The following is a 23,479-nucleotide window of genomic DNA, read 5'->3' on the forward strand; positions in this document are numbered from 1 at the left end:
TTACAGTGCTCTCACAATATAAACTGACCGGCCACTTCATTTTAACAGCCATACCTACTTGTACCTATACTCTGTCCATTTTATTAGGTCTGGTTACCATTTAGGTGCACTTTGTAGATCTACACTTACAGACTGCTGCTCATCTGCTTCTCTACATATTTTATTAGGCTCCTTTTATGCTCTTCTTCAATGAACAGGAGCCCACAGGACCAACACAGAGCAGGCCATCACAGGTCATTCCCAGCGCTGCGGTGACACTGACGTGGTGGTGGTGTATTAGTGCGTGTTGTGCTGGTCTGAGTGGATCAGACGCAGCAGTGCTGCTGGAGTTTTTAAACACCACAGTGTCACTGCTGGACGGATAGTAGTCCACCAATCAAAAGTGTCCAGTGTCCCGTGACCACTGATGAAGCCCGCTATTAATATCAGGCTCATACTAGAAGAAAGCCCAGTATTTTGATTGAGCCAATACTACACTAGTACACTAGAAAATTCTTTTAAATTTTAAGCAATCTAATTTTGAAAACTTTTGCTCCATTAGTGATCTAAGAAGATACCATCTTAAGTGAAATGCTTCAATTAAATGAGCTGAGTTGTTTTTAGCTGATTTAATTGGATTCAAAATATCAGCAGAATTATGTAAATTAAAGATTTTAAAATGAAATTTTCATTTCTATGTGGACGAGCCCCCTTAGGCCACATTACATATCGTATAAGTAGCTATGCTTATTCCAAAGTGGTACACATCGGCACTGCTCTGATGTGTCTGGCACCCAGTTACTTTTACCCAGTTCAGTAACACAATGAGGCTCTGAAATGCCACTTCCTCACACCATCTCCCAAAACATTAACCAGAGCCAGCATTTCTTATCAGACCTTCCATTAAAAGACATGAGCTCACTGCGAACAGATGAGAACCAACTTCAACATGAAGTGAACTGACCAGAAAACATGGTGACCTCAACACTACAAAACATTTTAGATTAATACAAGCTTTTTCAGATCAAAGAACATAAATGTTATTTTCAAAAAAAGTTAAAAAGATAAGGGAAACCATGTGATAGTGCCCGGTCCTAATTACGGCCAGAAGCAGTCATACTCCAAAATACCAAGAGAGTACATCACACTTCCACAAAACGTTTGGGCAAGTCTTTTTAAGGTAATAGCACAACAGGTGGACCTCAGTACTGTATGACTCAGCATGACTCTTCTGAGGACGGAGTCATGCAAGAAACCCGCTGTAGCAGATATACCACTTGTCTAAAGTTTGGAATCACAGTCACATAAATAATTACTACATATACAATAGTAGGTTTAAATATTATAAACTAGACATGGGTATTTTTAGATTTTTAGATCCAATATTTTGAGCACTCTGGGAACAATTAAGTTCCCAAAATAAGTTAAATGGTAAATATTATACTAAAATAAATTGAGCTGCAAGTTTATTACATCCTAACACCATTCTTTTATATCCTACAGTATTCAACAGTGTTAGGTCTATTTCGCTGCCTTAACAACACTGAGCATGTAAACTGGCTAAATTGTTCAAGTCTGAAAAATGTATTTGCTGGTCTTCTTGCGAAAAAGGGCCTGTAGCTTTACCATATTTAAAAAATAATCACAATATTAGTTAGAAAAAAAAATAAATCACCATTAGACCATTGTTTTCACCAAATTGGCCTAATATACACTATGTATGTAAAACTGCACAGTAAAGTTGAACAGAACTAGCATATTAGAATAACTATGTAGTTATCTGCGCCCATCTTTGTTTCATACACGTAAAAACTGATCCCAAACTTCTGAACGGTGGTATATATAGAGCCTGAATTAAACAGAGTTGAGGAATGAGGCATCCTTTCAGTCACTCTAATGGAAGATGGAAAACTGCACAAGTGTAGCCTTTAAAAAGCCTGCCTGGTCATCCTGGACCACTGTCAAAATTCCAGGCTCTACAGATAGGGCTGCCTCAACTTTAATGGTTGTGAAGCAGCTGAATGCTCCAACAGGGTGAGTACAGGTTTTTTGAGCCTGGGTGGGTGAAGGTGGTTCCCGCTGAGAAGATGACAGATAAGACAGAGTGGTTGAAGACTGGGGTTATGGTCCACGACCCACAAAGGTCCCATACAAGCACTAATCAGAGATTAACACAGCTCAAAAACATCACTACCCTCTCACAGTAGATTCCAGTCATCACCATCTGTTTGCCAGTTTTAATAACCTGTTTACATAAAGTGTCCTCCATGCTTTTTTACAGTCATTTATGAGCTAGCTCATGCTCGTCCATTACCTCAGACAATGGCATCAAGTTGAGTAACAATATGACAATGTGTTATTGTTAATGTGATAAATGCCAAGACAACAGTCCTCTGAGTATATCATAGGTACCATGACTTCTACAACACTAAACTACATATGTTAGTCACAGATTTAGGCCATTTATAGAGCTTGTAATAAACAGGAAGTCTACAGTAACAGCGTAAAGCTGTCCTCTTGTCCCTTTTCACATAATTTAATTTTAAAAATACAAAAAAAAAAATTTTTAATAATAACCGTGAAAATATCTGCAAATATTGTGCTTTTTCCCCCAAATCGCACTTAACTCTCAGTCGCAATGACTCACTTTCAAGCTAAAGTGGTAAATGTGTTTGTCCAATGGAAATGCATAGCATGTACAGTCAATCAATACAGTCTAAACAATGAATATTTTCTAAATATCAGCCTAATAATGAAACAACGAAAGCAGATAAATATACTACAGATTTTTTTAGCTAATGAGAATGATGAATGGATGTGACATTTCACAGTCAAAGTCCCCCCCCAGGACTTTTCTTCCCTAATTACACTCTAATTGGTTTACATTCCGGTGGCGCCCCCACCCTGTGTTGCAGTGAAGCGAAAAGTGGGACAGCCTAAACTAGAGAACTCCAGCCTCCTCACACCTGTTGAACTCCAACAGAAGACACTGTGATACTCCACAAGCACATTTGGGTTCATCTGCTATTAACCCCACTGGAACAATGTTATCAAGACCAAATATAGCCTCAACAAGCAATGCCACACCCAATGAAGTCTCCAAGTTAAGTGGCATACCACTCCACTGACCTCAAATAGTCACTATAGCATTGTCAAGAGAACATGACTGATGTACCAGTCAGCACCATACTAAAACTCACATCTTCACTAATTTACAAAGAGCAGTTTACAAAGTTTACAATGGACATAAAGAAGTACCTTTAAGCAGAGAAACCCTGTTCTGAGGCTCATTCAGCTCCTGCTCGTCCATTTGTCCGTCTAAAGCATAACAAAAAGAGGATTACAGATTATGTAAAACTCAAAGCACAACAAATGCACTCAAGAAACAAAAACAGACAAATTAAGGCACATCATTCCATATGTTTTTAGGAGAGAAAAAAGATTGAGACTATTTTACAACATACTGAAAGTCTGAAACAAATATAAAGTACAAACAGCTACAGATATTCAAAGAGATACTGAAACAAAGAAATACAAATCAAAAAATATTTAGACACCAAAAAAACAATACACAAGTGCTAAAAGAGTACCTGACGTGTCGTCACTGCTTTTGTCCTTGCTGGGGCTAAGCGTGTCTGACATATCAGACTCTTTAGCATCTATTTGATTTTCTATGGGGAGATTGGAAGACACCATTTAGATGGAGGGGAGGGGAGAGACAAGCCAACAAGCATACAAGTCTAAAGCAACAAATCAAAATAAAAGTCTTTAGACACTTCAGTCATATTTTTAAACGTACAAAAACATGCAAAACATGATTTCTTCAAAAATAAATATCACAAGCAGTTCCCGTAATAACTGACGGTAAGAACGAACACCTGCAGTGGTTGACCCTTCTAACTCCTGACAGCTATTCACCACACATGGTCATATATCCAAGCAGAGCTTTCAGAGGGGGATACAGTTGCATTCTAAAATAGTTTGAGCTTTTGTTCAGGGATCGGTGCTGTTCCACCATCAGGACTTAAAACAGATCATTTGTGAACAGGACAATGCTGTTTGCGTCAGCTAGGGGTGGTGACAGAGCGGGGGGGGGCTGGGCTGGCAAGGTTTAAACCAAAACCAATAACAAAAGGCTTTTCTGTGATCCTCTCTTGGCATGTGCCACAAGCCAAATTTCACTGTTTGCTGTGTTGAATGTTTTTCAAAGAAGCCAAAAAACACTGAGGATGAAGACATTTCCATAACAAATGCCCAAACCGAAAATAGACACATGCAGTCGATGAGTGCCCCCAAATGTGTTCCAAAAAGTAATTGCCTGTTACATCATAACGCTAATGACTCTGGAACATTGAACATTGACAGAACATGGAGTTCTGCTGGTTTGCAGAGGGGAAAGGAACATTATAGGAACTGGTCAACCAGTGCATAGCAATTTGGTTACAACAGAGCCAGTCTAATCTGCAAGGCTGTAATCTGGGCCTTTAATACCAAAGGATAAAGAGCAGCTGCCATGCCAGCTGTGAGTCCAATAGTGACCACACTCTAGCCGTTGCTATATGAGGACATTTTATTTTAAATGAAACCATGAGTATAACTGTTGCCATTATTCTTTTCCCTTGTTCTTGTTTTACAAAACAGTAAGTCGGACCGGATAATATAGCAAAAATACCATGTTCCAATTATATTTGTATATACGGATATGCGTTCAGCATGATCTCCATTATGTTTGACCAAAATGATGAATGGATTATGTGAATGCCTTGATTCAATCAAACACTAAACACCCAAAGAACATCTATGATTCATCAGGGTGCTCACAGCACACAGTAAAGCATTGTCATTGGTGAGATTTGCATATGATAAATGATTAAGAAACAATATATCGCACAGCTCTAATGTGCAGTATTTACAGACAAACCCATGCAAGTTTCTCTCTTTAGCCCTCTACATGAAGTGCGCAGAAACTCTTACACATATATGCTACAAATCATGGAGGATGTTAGTAGTTTAAATCTGTGCCAGCAAGAAAAACGTGAAGGAAGCATGGTCTCTCCAAATAAGCAGTTGTTTAATCTCTACGCTCAAAGAGCAGGGCTGACTTGGGTTACTTACAACAGGAACTGTTTCAAAAAGTACATCACTAAAACAGCACATTACTAAACCATACAAACCTTTTTCTGCTGTAAATTCATGCACAGTGCTGTATATGTAAAACTTTACTACTCACAAGCATAACTGAACCCAAACAGGTGTGTCAATGTTTGTTATTACATAAGCTTACCTTTTAGTTTGTCTGGACTGGTCAAGCTGTTGTCATCTGTGGTTTGGTTGTTCTGAAGATGTGCATCTATGACGTCTACATGAAAGAGAACATAAGATTGTTTACATTGTTCACATTACAATTTTAACACAGTGCCCTGTTCTCGGAAAAACCTGACACTGTAAAACCATTCTGTACATAATTAGTGCAGAATTTTCTCATGAAGATACTTTTCGTTAGTATTTCCTTCCCTTAATGCCTTATTCTTTAAAAAAAAACAATTCATTAACTGTAGATTACCATGTTAAAAACACAAACTTTATGAAACATCAGTTAGAAATGAACAGAACTGACTAAAAGACTGCAGTTAACAGCAACAGTGGAGGTTAAGAGGAGGGGGGGGGGATAAATAAATAAATAAATAAATGTTGGCAGTGATCTCCATGCCCCACAAGAGGGCGACTGACCACTTTGCTGAGAACTGCGGGACACTTGGTTGATTTCAGAAAAGAATTAATGCCGTCAACTAGAAGCTGAGAAAACTGCATGATTACTCATTTCTCCAGAGGCTGAGTATTCTTAGATTATGCTCTTAGTTTTCAATAGATAACAGAATTTTATAATAACAAAAAAAAATAAATAATCATTCAACTGATTTACTAAAATATACTCAAATATACAGTAATAACACTATAATACTGACAAAAATAGAGCATGAAATCACCCTCCTCTTACCATCAAAGTTGGACAGTTTGTGAATTGAAGAATCCACGGCTCCTTTCAGCTGCTTCACAGCTATTCAAAAAAGAAAAGAGCTCATAAGAATGTGTTCAACTGTGGTTTGGTCAAGCCATGTTAAACAGTCAGACCTCCCCAGTCAGCAGCTTTGGCTAACTGTTCTTAGTCTACAAGGCCTTTCCAACAGCTCCATCAATTACAGGTCAAAATTAACAGCCATGTAAACAAAACTGAACGGTCATCATTTATCATATGAAAACATAGCAAATGATGCATTTAAAGTAATAGGCTTGTTGTAAAAAGCTCATATGCCTTGGAGGCATGCAGGTGAGAGGGAGAAACCCCACAAAGGAGGAAAACCAAAGAGTCAGTGGGAAGTGAGATGGTAATAGATAGCATGCAAGAGTTTCTGTGTTGGCCAGTTTGTTGACCAGTCCATATAAAGGACAGAAAGGGACTGAGAATCTTAGGGACTGCAATATCAATCTGTCTCCACTGTTTTGTAATTTCCTAGTATTGAAAATATTGAATTTCAAACATTTGAGAGATGACTTCAAAAACGTATGAGCCTTTTAATTTAAATGAGTTCAGAGTTATAATTAAGTATGAGCCACAGCACATATCATAATACAGTGTTTCACTTTTAAAAATTAGATTATTACAATAATGTTTTATGTGAAGTGTTTGAAATGTCACTGCAAACAATATATCTATTAGACAATAAAAAATAAATAGATAAATGTATTTTAATTGAGACATCACAGCCTGAAAGGCTTCAGCTAACTGCTTCTAAGCCAGGCATACGTTGTGCGGTTTTAAATTTTAAATTTAAAGTTAATTTTTTTAAGCCAGTTTGCTCGTGACTAAACTTCAGGATTAGGAAGAATTTTAACTTCATTATCTACCGATACGCAGTGTGAGGGCAGTAGTTCTGATTTAGTAGTCAGATCAGATGGAATTTTGAAATTTCTGCCAGAAATAATCTTAGTTTGAACAGCCTAATTTCTCTAAGCCGCACACAAACCACATACTCAACCATAATCAAACCACTGCTCCCATACAGGTAAAAACATGAAGGTTAGCAAAACGAAGACAAAAATACATTATTTGGGGGCTTCCGAGTGGCGCAACCGTCTAAGCTTTGGCTCCATCATCAAGAGATTGCGAGTTCAACCTCTGGTGATGGTACAGCCATCCATGGCCAGGAGTCCAAGAGAGCACAACTGGCCTCACACTTTGGGTGGGCAGGATGCCCCACCCCATCTCTCCCCATCACCCAGCGCAATGCTAGCCAGTGCAGGCGTTTGTTAGCTGACGTAACTGAAGTGGCAGCTGGCGCTTTCTAGCTTTAACCCTCCTAGTGCTGGTGGTATCATGTGATTGGGAGAGTCTTAAATAAGGGTGGGTGAAAAAAATCCAATATTTGATGTTCGACTGAATGGAATTGTAAGGTATAAAAAAAAGTCTTAACTGTTTATGCAAAATATGTAGAGGCCGTGTTGTCCCACCCGTGTACATCACCTCCTGGTTTTAGTGTCAGGGTGGCACAAGCTAGTAAAGCTGCTGGAGCTGGTTTCCTCAACGTGAGAGTCAAAAGCCTGAAACTACATAAACTATATAAATAACTGATTGTTAATCATCATTCAGATAAAGAATAATAGTAAATGTAATGTACTATTTAAAATATCATCCCGGATTGTATACTTGTTTTCGTTTTGCCTTTTATAATTAGAAAAAAAGTATTTGTATGTATGTATTACTTTTAACTGTATCATTTGACCAGGCACCATTCACTCTTTCTAATTTCAATTTTTTCAAGCTGGGTCCCAGTATTTGTCACGTTAATGAGAATAAACCATTTTTGCTCTGCACTCTGATGTGCAGCGTGTTTGCAATGAAAGAGATTTATTGGAAACAGTGCATAGGGGTTGCCACGTTCCAGCATGTCAACAGCATGACAGCATTTTTATGCAGCATGACCATTTAAATCGCAGGCTTCTGCTGTATACGATGGGAAACTCAAACGTGCAGTGTCAGCTGTCACCCATAAACAATATCTCTAAAATCGCACAGTGTATGTCTGGCTTTACAGGGACAAAAAAGGTAAAAAGGTCCTTTTCATGGCATTACAGCATTCTTAATCCAATCCAACTACCACACAACACTGAGCATGCTGAAGAGTTACTAACAGGGCTTGAATAATCTTAGAGAGACAAAATGGAAATAGACTGTGGCCATGCTAATAATTACAAACTAATAAGTACAGGTTCAAACTGTAATATTTTAAGGTTATTTACCTTTTCTGTTTAATGTCACTAAGATTATACTGTACAAATAAGCTTGTAATTGCGTTGTGCATACAACACAACCTCTAGAGTGGTTTTATACCCACTGTGGAACATACATTTAAACCCAATTAAAAACTACCAACGCATCAAATCAAACAAACCTCAAAGACCAGAGAAGTTGAGTCAATTAGCAATGCAAAACTAACGAAAGACAGAGCTGCAACATTCACAAACAACTCGGACAACCTACTTAAAGCATGACAAATTAGTTTTTGGCTCAATCCTGAACACATTGCAGACATGATGAGGAAAGAAGAGAGAATGCATGGCTCTCTGAAATATGGTCATAAACTTTCTTCTTGAGTAAGAACAATTGCTCCCTAGCGAGTCTGTAACCCATTAATAAGACTCATTAGTGCGGCTGTAGAAGGCAGTGGAAAGAATGCTGTGTACTCACGCTGGCACTCAATGAACTGTTGGATTAAAGTGCAGTCCCCTCCACTCTTTAAAAGAAAGTGGTCTAACAAAGAAAGAAAAACCCGCCATTAAATAATAACATTCGCTTTAAATGGGGGGAAAAACAACAAAAAACCCACTTCAACTCAAGGGATATAAAGTGGAGCCAGCTCTGACAGGATATGACATGAGATGCAATCAGACAAAGATGCAGAAGGCTGGACAAGGACACACACAGGAAGCTACAAATGAACCTGGTCCTAATACTCCAGCATTCTCTCACAAAGCCATGACACGTTCCACACCTGATGATGCACGACGACATGAATGTACTTTACAGCTACTTACTATTAACTGCACAAACTGTGGCTGGTTCAACCACAATTACAATGAATCTGACCACATTTTAAATATAGTCACTTAATCGAGTTCAACTTATGCAAATCATTTTCAGCAACAAGTAGGTCTGACCTCCTGATCACAATTATTTAAGCTGACTGCAATTATTTGTTATTAATTGACTTTTTATTTACAGTTGTTAGCTTTCACAATCATATGTTTAATAAGGTGAATTTGGTTGGAATTTGGCACTGAGTCGTGTTTATTTAAACTCAAGCAAAAAAAATAAAAAATAATAATAATAATTTAATCACAGATATTTATACTGTAATTAATCAGCCAAAATTGTGACGGGCCTATCAACAAGATACAATTTGGTGTCAATGTCACACAAAAACTAAAAATTTTGAAAATATGCTAGGCTAAGCATAAACGCTAATGTGATGTGCACAATTTAATTCGCCTCACTCTAATACAGAATTTTGCGCTTTTATTTTTTTGTTATGTATGAATACAGACTCTGCAACATCGAAGTTTTGCTAATATGACCATTTTTTGTATGGCTGTTCCAGACTCACTCAACAAACGCATTTTCAGAAGCCTCGCTCCATTTGAAAGACATAAAAGAATCAAAGCTCTTGTCCTTCCACATTTTCTGACTCATTTCCTTGTTCGTACGTGTACACCTAAGATGAACTCCAGTGTCAAACTATATATATTAGGTGTAATGACGTTCTATTAGATGAAGAACTGAAGAACTGAGGGGTTTATACACTAAAATTCATGCAGTTATTAGTGAGTTTGATTGAAATGTCTGCATTTGACCATTTCTGCCCTAAACCTTTCTTTTTTCTGAGCTAATGTCAAGCTGCATGAGTCTTTTTGTTTTGCTCAGAGTTTAGCAGATACTTGTCTACATGAAAAAGCCTGATATTGCTGAAATTCTTGTTTATAAAATGTAATCAAACGACCACCAAGTTGAACATCACTGGTTGCTGTTGCAGGCTCTCTTTAACCAGTTTAAACTGTCTATTCTCCATAGCTGGATTATATCTCTCCCTTACTAGTGAGTTTAGCAGGTATAGACTTCAATAATACTGAGAAACACTTGTTAAACTCAGGCCACTCCAGAAGGGATCGCCGCAAAACTGTGTATAGAATAAATAGTTGCACGTACCTGTGTTTAAGCTAAAAATTGGATCAAATGTGCTTCAACACCGCTAGTGCATCACTAACACTACAAATTTCCAATGCTAGCAGAAATTAGTATTATGCTACCAGACAATGACAGGCTACTTATAATGCGAAATACATGGTTTCTGTATTTAACATTGCTATGTAATGACATACACAAATGCCAGATCTTAATGATTTTACAACTATACCTGTTTTACAGTGTAAACAAAACTAAAAAGCTCATTAAATGACAGGAATTTCACATGCTTTATTTTATATTGTTATATCCAGGCTATCCCATTAGCAAACATTTCTCCCAAGCACCACACTCAATATAAGCTGCAACATGCACTGCATAGACTTGTGTATGCTGAAATAAATTCTCAGAAGAATCAACTGGAGAAAATCGGCCAGTTGAGATTGTCGCTAACCATCTCTACACGTGGTAGCAATTTCTACAGGTTTTACATTACCGTCTACTTCATGAGTTATGAATATTACACATTACTCACGTCATGCTGCGCTGTATACAGGCCACATCCTAACATTCGCTGAAAATTTGAATGATGTCGTGTCATTCAAGCATTTGCCACTGGAGTGCATCTTTAAACAGTGAAAAAGCATGTTTAAAGTGGTTGGTGGATGATGCATTGTCAAGGACCTGCCAAAATCCAGTCCAGCATGTAGGCAGACACTGACTGCACACCACTAAAAACATTATGTATTCTTTTCTCTCATGTTGTTCATATATACACATTCGGATGTCTTGTACCAGGCAAGAGCTACACAATGCAATTCAGATCTTCACTGTTAAAGAATGCCTTAAAGCTTTATGTAAACCAAAGTTTCTCTTTCTCTGCAGTATCGTACAGCTAATATCTGAGAGAAAAAGGCTTGTTCATGGTGAACTGAAGCAAAAGTACATCCAGTTTCTTCCTGCCAACTGGTTGATGGTTTGTGGTTTACCACATGCCACACGTAGGCAAATGCAGAAATTACTACAGAACGCTGCAGGCAGCTGTGGGAGTTCCAAAAACGCCTGTCCTTTCTTTTGTAACTGTTATTTGCAATTTTAGTAATTGCTGGATCTTTGATTTGGAAAGCCTAGCAGCTTAGCCATGAGCAGCACGGATACAAACAATTTAGCAGTCTAAACAACCCGTTCATCGTTAACACTACTCGCTTCCTTGTGGACCTTCACCTTTTCAGAGCAAAAAATAAATAAATAAACAAACTGATACACTCCAAAACTAAGTGACTAGCAAGTGAGTGGACTCAACAAACATGCTTGGATTAAACACATGGCTAACTTCAAAACAGAACAGATTAGAGCGAAAGCAAAGACGGAAGTCGGACAAACAGGAAAAAGAAAAACAAGAAACAGCAGGTAAGCTCTCATGCCAAATTAGTAGGAGAAGTGATGCGAGGTTAGCAGACAACACTAACCACCATGGGCAACCCAAACTCACCTAAACTGTTGTTTTCCTTTATGCTTTTCTCCTGAAGTTGCTCTAACCGGACTGAAAAACGACAATGAGAAGATGTGGAATGACCCCAAAAAAAAAAAATTTAATTAAGAAATTAAAGGTCTTAACTGAAGAGCCATTTAATTTGAGCTTTATACTACTGTTTTAACGTTGCTCAGGAAACTATTCTATTCTATCGCCCATTCACATTCACCGTTAACTTGTGTACTGTTCATTTCCATAAACAAAACACAGATCATCTGAAAGGCTCGTCCCACCAGGCGCTCAAATGTTATAACAACAACTGCATGTGTACAAGGGCATGCGTCGTACCTTGGAGAGCAGTGAGTCTCTCGTTGGTGAAGTCGTTGTCTGCCTGCAGTGCCTCAATGCGGGCTTGAAGTGCTTGTTCCTTCTCCTCCATCTCCTCAATTCGAAGTTGCAGCTCCTTCTTCTCGTTCTGGCCTTTTTGAGTGAGTTCTTCCTGTCTACCTTCTGCCAGCTGGAAAAATATACAAATAATCAAAACTAAACTTTCAGAGGCAAGAAAGGAAATATGAAAACTGAAATACGGTACAGGTGTCATTTAACTGCTTCACTGACAAATCATAGCTGATAAATATTAGCAACAATATTCACTACCAATTACATTATTAATTTAACTGATAATTCAAATCATTATTTTAACAACGAATCAAACAGACTTTAGCCATTCAGAGATTTCAAAATACAAGACAGAATAAAACAAATTGAATTACTGTGACAAATTATACAAATAAAAGACTATATCAATTATAGCTGTAAAATCAATTGAATTTAATGCAAATTACCAACTAATAATTTCTGCAAATTATTTTCTTATAAATCAAGTGACCGTTGTAAACACTTTATGAAATGCTCAAGTTAATTCATGTATGATAAAGAGAAACTGTGATTGGCTTTTTTGAGAGCGCTGCCAGAGTCCTTGCCTTGATCTTGTCTGTGAGATCCTTGATCTCGTTCACAGCTCCATTGTATTTGTTGGCCAGCTCCCTCAGCTCCTCCTGAATGCGCTCGTTCATCTCCTTCAGGTGCGTACACTCATCTTCCGTGTTACTGAGACTCCTCTGCAAAACACAGTGAAGCACAGGTTAGCAGGAATAATCAGAGGAACAATTCAGTAGCAGATCCTGTATTCTGCATAGTCTTATTATCTACTTGCTCTTGCACATAAAATATCAATAGACATAAAGAAGAAATTAACTGAAATTCAAGTCATCTAACCAGAAGGCAAGCATTGCAAATTGAATGGCATATGATTTTTTTAACATATCTTTAAGTCAATGTTTGATTTGTTATTACGTGGAATAAAAGGCACTGTCCAGTTTCACATTACAGCAAAATTTGAGTGGATGCTCAATATAGAGTAGAATCTGTGTGAAAGAGTACGAGGGCAAAACAAGGTGAAATGTGATATTTTACTCCAACTCAGCAACTACAATGCACAGTATGTGAGGTAAAGCTGTATTATTACTACTGCAACAATGATGTGGCTATATCAGCCTTACATAATTTTTAAATTTTATGGTGGTATTTGTGCGCCATTAGTGGATGTTGTTGCATACAAAGGACCTGACAAACTGAACACTCAAATTAACTGTCACTGTAGAGTTACTAATAAACGGTCATTGAAAATGACCATCTTTAAAAGCACATTACAAGCATTACAAAGCAAACATAGTCTAGCTTACCTCCACTTCTGACAGCTTCCTGACCACCTCGATTTTCTCCTGAAGAACCCGCCTCAGGGACTCTTTGGCTGTAGTCTCATAATTGAGTTTGTCTTCTGTTAAGGCTACTAGCTCCTTTCGGATGCCATCTTCTGTTTGGTTCTGGAAGAAATATTAAACATTCAGAATTGAGAATTATTACGAATTATCACTGCTTAGGTGACAATTTTTAAACCACAGAAAAATGCCCTTACTTTTGAATATGCCTGCAGTTGGTTCCCCATCACTTCCAGTCTGGAGAGTAACCGGTCTTCATCAATTAAAGCCTGCAGAGTTACAGTACAATGTTACTAACTCATAACTGGTGAATTAAACACTTTACAGTTAGATATCCATGTCTGAATGAGTCTCATATGCCATCTGATTAATGATTATTGATAAGAGCAGAACATTTAATTGAGTTTTCTGACAGAATGAAAAGGGGGGGAAAACACTGTCTGAACAGTCAGTTAATGTGAATTTTATATCAATCCAACTCCACACATGACAATTGCCAACTAGCTGGAATAGCTTTTATCATCATCAATGATCAATACAAAAATGCCTGTTACAACAGTGATGCTTTGCATCCTTCTTTTTGGAGGACAAACAAGTGCAGGCAGAGTAAATTAACCGACACTGCCTAAAGGAAGACTCCGAACAAACTATATGAAGACATATGTTGAAAAGGGAAAAAAAAAAAAAGGAAATGAGTCAAAGAAACATACGGTAAGTCTTAAGCCTTAAATCTTTTAAATCTTTTCTGAAAACTTTGTATAATGTGGCTGCTTTGGTGTCTGTCCTCCAGATCTTCTTGATCTAGTAGTTGCCTAGCTGATTTTTTTTTTCCTCTTTGTTCTTTTTCTCTCCGAGTTTTTGAAGCAGAATTATGTAAAATGATTTAAACTTATCTGTCAACCTAAAAGGCAATCAGAACTCAAAAAAGAAGTTAAAAGATAAAATATGATTCAGTAAAGATCAACCTCATTTAATCAATGGAGTGCTTTTGGGAAAATTTTGCTCCATAGGAACAAAACTGATTTCACTTCTGCAATATAATAAATCCAATCCACCATGAAGAACATAATGTTACATCAAGATTAAGGCAGCCTGAACAGCCCTCAAAATGAGAATTCTACTGCTATAGTTATGTTGACTGTAGCTCACAGACAGAGAGAGCACAAGAGTAAAAGAGTGCCAGAGAGAGACCCAGAAGGAGAGAAAGAGAGAGCAATGCTGAATGTGCATGGTGTAAGCACAGATTAGCAGAGTGCAGCATACCTGCCAGCTGCTTTCTGAAGCCTCCTGTGTGCTGGCCAGTAGCCTCTGCAGCGTGGCCAACTTTTGCTCCAGCATCTGCTCCCTGTGTAAGGCCTCCTGAAAGAGAGAAAACATGACATACATGGAAAGTGAATGAACACTGTTCCGTGATGCAAAAAGATGCAATTTTTAGATTTTAAATGTCCGTCATTTCATCGTGAACTTTTTTGAGAGTAAAACAGGTACAGCTCTGGGCCCCATTTTAGCCAAAGGTTATAAAAACAATTTTAGAAAGTGGCCAGAAGAGGTCAGTGTTGTATCATACCTGCAGGTACTGGGAGAGCTGAAACAGTTCCTGAGAGTACATACTGGGCGTATTTGCGGCAACCTGGAGGGTACAAGAGGGAAACCACCGTAAATCAAAGTAACCTCAGAACAGAGCGTACCACAAATTCAGGCAGGTTACCCTAACAGACTTCAAACTGTGCTGTGCAAGCTTTTGAGAGCCATGCCTCGTAAAGGAATTACAATGTGTGTAATACATTCATTAAGCCATCACAATAATTCATTTATAGTAAAAAGAACAGCATAGACATGGAAAACTTTTACGCTCTTAAGTCCACTTGAAAAATTCCAAACTTTTGGAATTTAACAATTAAAGTAATAGAGAAAATTGACTCTCCCTATGCATGTCATGTCCAAAATGAACAGTTAACACTCACTAAATGCAACTGAATCTGAAGATATAATGGCACTGTTTGCAGTTATAATTTACATCTGATCACCATTTATACATGCCCATTTAGCTTCTGCATAGAGAGAGGATCTCAATCCTCAACACAATATTCACATTTTTAAATGAGGGTAGTATGGCGCTGATGCAGAGAAGGCATGGCCTTTAAAGGCTACGCTGTACTTCTTTTAGAATTGGAGGTGCAAAGTGTTCCAAGCATTAGAGAAAAGTGGGAGTTCTATATGTTTGCTTGGTCATGTGTTGAGAGAACTGTGTACAATGCTTCACATGCAACAAACAGCTTTTGTGTTCATACATATGAATAACTATAAATATGTTGTGTCCAACATAGTCTTCACCCACAGTTATTCATATGTTACTCAGTAAAGTTAGACAAGCTGGCCCCTCTGTGTATACACACACACCAGATCCAATTGCAATGCATTGTGGACTACCTCAAGATTTGAACAGCTAGATGTGAACACATATCCCAAATGCGGTTACATATGTCTTTTTAAATGCATATACAGATGACAAGATGTGGAATGTGTTTTGATGTCAAGTGTAAACAGGGTCAATGATGGTGTGTTGGGCAACATTTCAAAATTCCTCAGGGAAATCAATGCATGTGTGAATTCAATGAATCCACAGGACTGCCGGAGCCTCAGCAGACAGGAATAGGTAAATTCAAACTGACAGTGTCAGATGTTGTAGTCAGACATGCAGAGGCTCATGGGCAAAGTTACGAGTGTCTGAAATGGGCACAAGTCTGACAGGCCTGCATTCCTGAGGTCTGACAGGGGAAGCCAGTCAATCTACACCCTCTACATGACAGGCCGAAAGAAAGAGTAAGGAGCTGTTAAGTAATGGGATCAGCACCTGCTTCGAACACCACCAGAAGTACATGAGGCTTAATATCTGCAATGTAATAAAATCTAATGCTGGTCTAAGTAGGACTATAAACTATTAGGCCTGAGTAATCAACTAACAGCACTCATTATGTAACCACCCACTAACTGGTAAAACACTACTCAGTAACTGCTTGAACTGCCTGACAACATAGGAAAAAAAAATCTCAAACAATATCCCACATGAATCTTGGAGGTCCAACTAATCCCATATACGGCAGCGTTGCTAGGCGACCTTTCCTATTCTCAAAGAGTCTAGGAAGCCTTGTCGCTCAACATAACTGAAAATCTCCTACTTTGACAGGAAGAAGCCATCTGACTGACATTCAAATCATCCATCCACAAACCGCTGCTTTTCATGTGATGTGTAGCTGCAGACAGTTGTTAAACCCGTGCTATAACAAAACAGACCTGCCCAAACAAAACTTAATCTAAATAACTTAATAAATTTAAAAGACAGGCTGTCATGAAATTACAAATTTTCAATCCAGTGACTATACCTTGCTCTGATGGGCACATTGCTCCCTTGAGTGAGTAACAGCTCCCTACTAGGTCACTAAACATTTAAGTTGACAAATTACAGTTAAAATTTTTAAAAAACGTAGGCTGATCATTTACCTTATATACCTCATATACCTAAGCTGAGCTGTTTCTGATACTAAATTCATGCCGTAATAAAGTATGCCTGTCCACTGTGCGGGTAACTTTTGAGTAATTTATCTGATTATGCTACTACAAAATTACTAGAAATGGCCATTGCTACAAAATGCAAAAGCACTATTACTACAGGTCTACTGTTACAACTTGCCGACTCCAGCCAGAGTAAGAACTTCCCTTGAAAATGCTGAGGGCATCAGCAACAGTAAATAACTGAGCCATGGCTCCACTCACACAAATCATTCTAACAGCATATTGGATCAGATCAACATAAAAGGTGACTACCTAAGAACCCAATTTTGCACTAAAAAACTGTTGGGAAGGGAAGCTGGAGGGCAGGGAAAAAAAAAGATTTAATTAGATTTCAGTTTGGTCACTAATGTGATTAAGTGTTCTAAGCAAGTAGCCAGTGCTTTCCAGTGTTCAGAGAAAGACACCTCTGTGCTGACTGCATCCCCTTTGGCACTTAAGAGTGAATTCCTCGCCATCCAGGAAGCGGCATTCCACCCAGGGGAAGGTATGAGAGGAGAGCCGGCCGAAGATAACTGCATTATTTATCTGTGTTTGGACCACCCTGAGAACACTATTCATAAATACACGACGCCATCTATAAACAGTGCCTGCAAACTGAAGAAACTATACATAAGTGTATGGGTGGATATAGTCAGTGATGTAACAGACCAGTGATCTTATGCCTAGTCATGTAATTAGGCTAAGAATTAAATCAAGGCTTTTAATCACAGGCATAGATTTAAGGGGGGGTGAGGGGGGGGGGGCATGATTCCAATATTTGGAGGAGTATGAATTGCCAAATGTCTGGCTTTGGACCGGAGAGTTTTACGCTCCGTCGTTAGGTGCCCGGGTGGTACTAAAATATCTGGTTGAGTTTCACATTTAAAGCATTTGATTTGTTAAAGATCAGAGATTTGTATGTGTAAACAGTAATGAAGAACAGGATGACAAATATTATGATAATCATATTAATATTAGAACTTAATGTGTGAATAAGTGAAGGTGTAAGTAAGTGTTTTAACATGCTTTGAGAAAATCAGTCAGATACTTCACTGTTCTTGGTTAACCAACTCAGCATCTTAATATACTTGACAGTCAGTCTGATACACTAGATTATGCTATACAGTTTGATCTACTTTGTAGGCTATGTTTATAGGCTACCCTTAACAGATCTTGAGCCATATTCCAAAACTATCTGCAGTCAGTAATGTCAAGTGAAATGGCTAATTTATGCCATATCTTGCTTCTGAGACTGTAAACGACATTGATTGATAGTTCAGCATGTTTATTTTAAATATAATTATGGTAATTTGAAGTGTTCAAGGTCTTAACGGCATGTTCCTAATGTAACATATACTTAATGCAAACAATCAGAATAAAACACTCATGAGGTGAGGTGGTATGAGCAGTGCATCACCCCCAAAGCTGAAATGAAACCTACACCACTTAGAATTACATTACTCAAAAGGAGGAAGAGCTGATCATGATAAGAATACAGCACACCGGGCACCCCACTAACGTGAGAAAATAAAAAGGAAAACATTTAGCTAAACATAGCACAAGGTGATGGAAATAAATCCATGCACAAACTGAAAATGATGTTATCTTGTAAACGGAAAGTAATAGCATGCCGTGGCTCCAAGGGCAGCACAAGTGCAAGTAGTGTTCCCTTACACAGCGCAGGCCAAACACAGCCTATTGAAGTGCAGATGATGTCATACAAGTGCTGTAAACATTAGACAAAAAGGAAGCGTCCCACATGCTGTACACTGAGACAACGCAGATGTCTCAATAAGGAACCATGAAACAGGGCTAGGTTAAAATCTTCCTTCATTTGCAATTTCAGAAACATATCTGGGAAACCAGATTAGACTGGGGGAAAAGCCAGAGTTAATAACTATAAAAAGAAAAGCTGAAAATAAGAGACACAGACAAAGAAAGAGGTTCACATCAAAAGTACAGTAAAAGACTCAGGACTTACCTTATCAACAGGCAGTGGTAGTGGTGTTTGAATGACACTGGGAAGAAAACAAGAAAACAAGAACAGAAAGAAAACTATTAATGGATCAAAACGATGACTGCCTAACCCCAGGGCGGTTCACAGGCCAAATCCATGAGAGTTCATATGCATGCCAGCCAAGTCAGACACAAATGTTTGTTTGAAGCCACTCTTAGTGAAAATGGGCTCAACTTTGCTCTGGGTTAATCTTTAACTGTGACGCAGCTGCTTATAAATGCAGTTGAATGGCAGCCGAGTAACCAAGGAGCTGAAGCTCACTCCCAGAGGAGAGTCAGAGATTCTGCTAAGATGCAGACTGTCACTGTTTTTATACTCCTTCAGCATAACATTCCCTTATCGGTCTGATTCATTTTTTCCCTCATTTCCCTTTTCTTTATCTTAATATAGAAGCACACTACAAATTTGTAGGCTGGATAAAAACACGACAAATAATTTGACTCTAGTAGCCTACTTGATCAGACTTGATCAGCTTACATAATTTAAACAAGCACAGAAAGTCACCATTTTTTCCAAACTCCTTTTTGTAAACTTTGTTAAACAACATGGCTGTATTACTGTCTGTTTGTCCTCCAAGCTTAAAGTTTCAGTTTGTACAACTCATAGTGACGTCACAGGAAAGGAGTCTATTAATCTTAAAGAAAGGTAGAAAAGGAGTTTGTTGGATGATTGCACAGTTCAGGAACACAATCTTTTCTGACTAGTGCCAGACAGAGCTGGCCAATATGACAATATGGACTGTTATCCTGATGTACTGTCACAACACAAAACAATACAACATGCTTTTCTGAACATACCATGCATATCGCCAGTACTTGCAGAACACGGACCAACTCCATGTTTTATTACAAGAAGAGCAACATTAGTCCCATTTTACTGGAGTTAATGCAACACAGGACACGAAATATTGAATAAAAATCATTGTGTTTACAGCTTTTGATTTTTAATGTAGTACTACTGATTCGTTTCTCTCAGTTCTAACTGATCAGATGTCTAAAAAAAATAAATAGTGTTGTAATGTACCATGAAAATTTCCCAATATAAAATTTCCCAGTATCCCAATATTACCTTTTTGCCATTTCGTCCATCTCTAGTGTCAGTCACTGGTCACATTAAAAAGATGTGAATAAATCAATCAAAATTGAGTGTGAACCATAGCCATAAAGCAGTAGTTCCGAAAAATTAATTACATAAATTGTTAAAAAAATAAACAATTCACACAATTTTCCCCCTTACCCTAAATTATTCCAGCAGCCAAAACGTTTGCTGCCTGAAGCTCGCTTCTTTAGTTCTGTACTGGATCTACCGAACTAAAGTAGCCAAGACATAATGTGTGGGAGCTTAAATCCAACCAAATACAACTTTGCACAAACCACAAAGTAAAATGGACAAAGGTTTATTAAATAGCCAGTCCAAAACTTAAGTCCCCAAACATGTCTTAGCTAACTGACTTCAGCATCTATGTTAAGGGACACACTGTCAGCCTCATTTTTCATAAAATGATCATGTTAAGCAAGAGATTTATACTGATCAAACCAACTTTTACTTACAAACAGAAAAAAAAAAAATCCAAACAGCCTGTGGCAAGGAAAAAAGAACACTACTAGCAAAACATTAACTTTTAAGTGGAAAAACAGCTATCTGAGCATGATATCAGAACAATCCAGAATTAGTCTGATTGAACTTGTTGACATTAAGGAAACCCAGAAAGCTCAACGCATTGGCACACCACTTCCTGCATCCAACGAAGACGTACAGGCTCGAGGCCCAAAATGTCAGCTGTGCCACTACTGGACTTTGAACGCTAAAAGGGCCGGCAGGCAGAGATAGAATAAAGCACTTTATCTCTTTGCTATTGGGACAGTGTGATAGCAGCGTGACTGAAGACTGTAGAAACATGGCCAAATGTAACCACATGCATGTCTGTGTACTCAAGCCAGAACCATTCTATTACATGCTTCCACACTGTGAGACAGATTTCTGATGAGACTTTCACTCAGCCTCCAGTTCAGCTGCAACTAAAACCAAAACACAACTTAATCATGTTAGTGCTTTGAGCTAATGGCAACCTGAGGACTCGTTTACAATCCATCCTTATAGAAACACATAACAATGCACCTCCCAAAGCAGAGGAACAGAGAAAACTGTTGAAATAAAGCCAGTGTGCGTGTTATCCCATATCATTACTGCCTTGTGATGCGCATAATCCTCCTTAATTAAGTCACTTTCACTGACTTGCACTACATGCCAACTGCAATATCGTCACGCCTGACATCTGCCATAACAGCTGCAGTCAGAGCAGTGAGAAGATAAGTATTAAGCAGATAAGTAAAGTACCTTGAGCACACACCCTCTGCTAATCAGTACGATAACTTTCCTAGAACAACAAATGTAAAGTCAGATGACTGTCATGATTTTCCAGCAGTTAGAGAGTCATTTCTTTTTAGCCAGCATACAAACAGCCTCTGGAGCAGAGTTGGAGTTACTTCTAGTTACCTGATAGAGACGTCTGTGGAGCTCCAGTCAAGGTACAGTGACTACAGAAGGACAAACTCCTTAACAAAACAAGACAGGCGCACAACTGTTTGTCTTCGTTTCCATTCCTGAAGAACTCCCACTGATGTGCAGCATCCCAGTTTCAGGTCCTTTTTGAAAATGCCTTGAAGAAACTAGCAAAACTTATTTCATGCTCTCCTCAGTGGCCAGGAAGGAAGGTGGACCGTGCTCACTTCTGCAATTTCAAAACAGGGCTGGCCCATCCTCTCCTCATGACTTAACAGCATTTAAGCCACTCCCCAAGCTGAGGGTCAAGGTTCAACTGTGTTATGCTGTGGTTTCCAGCTTCTCATTCATCAGAAGAAGCCTTCCAAGGCTCACACGGCATAATGAAGATCATACACAGTGCATACACAGTGAAACCTGGGCAGGACAATATGATGGACAGAATGTGGCAGAACCTGATCCCCTAGCTGGTGCCCCCATGACTCTTGCTCCATGCAACAAAGTGAAGAAACAAAGGTAACAGGCTGGGGAGCATTCCAACAAGCAAAAAGGAAGAGACCTATAAAGACCAATCAAACACAGTACATTTATTTTGCATCATGTGCAATATGAGGACATCTCTTATGTTGTACAACATGAGGAGATCCTAGAAGGAGAAGTGAACTTGAGGTGAACTGCTCACATCTTCACCAGAGCAATGTAGTGGGCTCTTTAGAGGAAGATACAGCTTGCTGGCTCTCCCACCTGGTCTCAGTCATTTTACCCCAAAATTAGAGCAGTGTGGAGCCCCAGGCACACTGTCTGCTGTGTTTGTATGTGTGTCAGTTCAGGTTTATGTAAGCCGCCGATGAGTCACAGCAGCGCTCCTGTGCCAAGCCTAAAGCAAGACACACGCTCCACCATTGTTTGCCATGGATGTTTTAAAATGCCACCCTGCCACCATCAGGAGAACCATGCTGTGTCATGGACTCTTCCAGCGCAATCATATGCTCACTGATCTTTAGTAAAGACTTCCTGGTCCTCGGGTAGTTTGCATTAATCTTAAGTCTTTTCCAAAAACGTTATGTTACTTTGAGGGAAGGCTACACGACGCGGACAACAGCACAGCATTGCGAGTACTGCGTGAGGGTGTTACGATGTGCCAAAATTAAAGGAAAAAACAATGAAAAAACAATGAAAAATGACCACCAACCACACATGCCTTAAATTTAAGATATTATGATGGCATTACTAGGGCTGTAATGAGTGCGAAATTTTGGTTGACGATTGTCAAACAATTGAGTTTGAGAATTTGTCTTGTTCACTGTTTGAAACTATAAACATACAAACCTAAAATGGCCAGATTGGCAGTTTAGCCACCTTAAGTGCTCGCTACGTTCACTCTACGACAGGTTGTACTATCTAATCAACACTCGTGTCTACAGTTACACAGAATTATGTGCAGTGTACAACAAACCTACATGTTCTTCACAAAAGTAAAAAGGTTTTTAAAAAATACTAATTATTATATAGTACACATTTATATTATATAAATACCAATTATCATTTTTCCATAAGCTCCATGACAGCTCAAATTCATTTTCTGCTTTCTTTTATTTACATTTATTTGCCTCAAGTCTGCGTTCCATGTGCACCTAAACATGAATGAGCACTATAGTGTTTCAGGGTGAGAAGAGATGGAGAGTGGTGTAGCACAAACTGCCAAAGAACAACTAGTTTAAGGAACTAAAATACATGCAAAAGCATTTTAATCGGTATTTGGGAAAATCAACAGTAAGGTAACTGTCTGATGAAACAGTCACTGTGATACTGTGGCTATACTGGTAATACGCAACGGTGAGTAAACAATGTGATATGGTTAAAGACTGGTTAGCAATGTTTGATTCCATAAATAGATTCTGAAACACCCATGGAAGTACAAAATCTGGTGGGGATGC

General features: G+C 38.6%; 1 protein-coding gene across 6 annotated transcripts in view; it reads right to left on the reverse strand.

The window, feature by feature from the left end:
* The window catches only part of slmapa (sarcolemma associated protein a), a 71,452-nt gene that overhangs the window by 14,340 nt on the left and 33,633 nt on the right, over positions 1-23,479 (reverse strand). For 3 of the 6 annotated variants that reach the window (XM_036559705.1, XM_036559700.1, XM_036559703.1), the window contains 13 exons: positions 19,005-19,041; positions 15,039-15,101; positions 14,735-14,830; positions 13,669-13,740; positions 13,436-13,576; positions 12,674-12,811; positions 12,039-12,207; positions 11,709-11,759; positions 8,726-8,788; positions 5,978-6,037; positions 5,264-5,338; positions 3,570-3,650; positions 3,238-3,297 (listed from right to left, as the gene is read on the reverse strand). In XM_036559705.1, coding sequence (XP_036415598.1) covers positions 3,238-3,297; positions 3,570-3,650; positions 5,264-5,338; positions 5,978-6,037; positions 8,726-8,788; positions 11,709-11,759; positions 12,039-12,207; positions 12,674-12,811; positions 13,436-13,576; positions 13,669-13,740; positions 14,735-14,830; positions 15,039-15,101; positions 19,005-19,041 — 1,106 coding nt within the window. Of the gene's footprint in view, positions 1-3,237; positions 3,298-3,569; positions 3,651-5,263; positions 5,339-5,977; positions 6,038-8,725; positions 8,789-11,708; positions 11,760-12,038; positions 12,208-12,673; positions 12,812-13,435; positions 13,577-13,668; positions 13,741-14,734; positions 14,831-15,038; positions 15,102-19,004; positions 19,042-21,536; positions 21,859-23,479 lie in introns of those variants that run through there. The other 3 variants (XM_036559704.1, XM_036559701.1, XM_036559702.1) reach the window with 3 other exon arrangements.

Source organism: Colossoma macropomum, unplaced genomic scaffold (genome assembly GCF_904425465.1).
Source record: "Colossoma macropomum unplaced genomic scaffold, Colossoma_macropomum, whole genome shotgun sequence".
Lineage (NCBI taxonomy): Eukaryota > Metazoa > Chordata > Actinopteri > Characiformes > Serrasalmidae > Colossoma > Colossoma macropomum.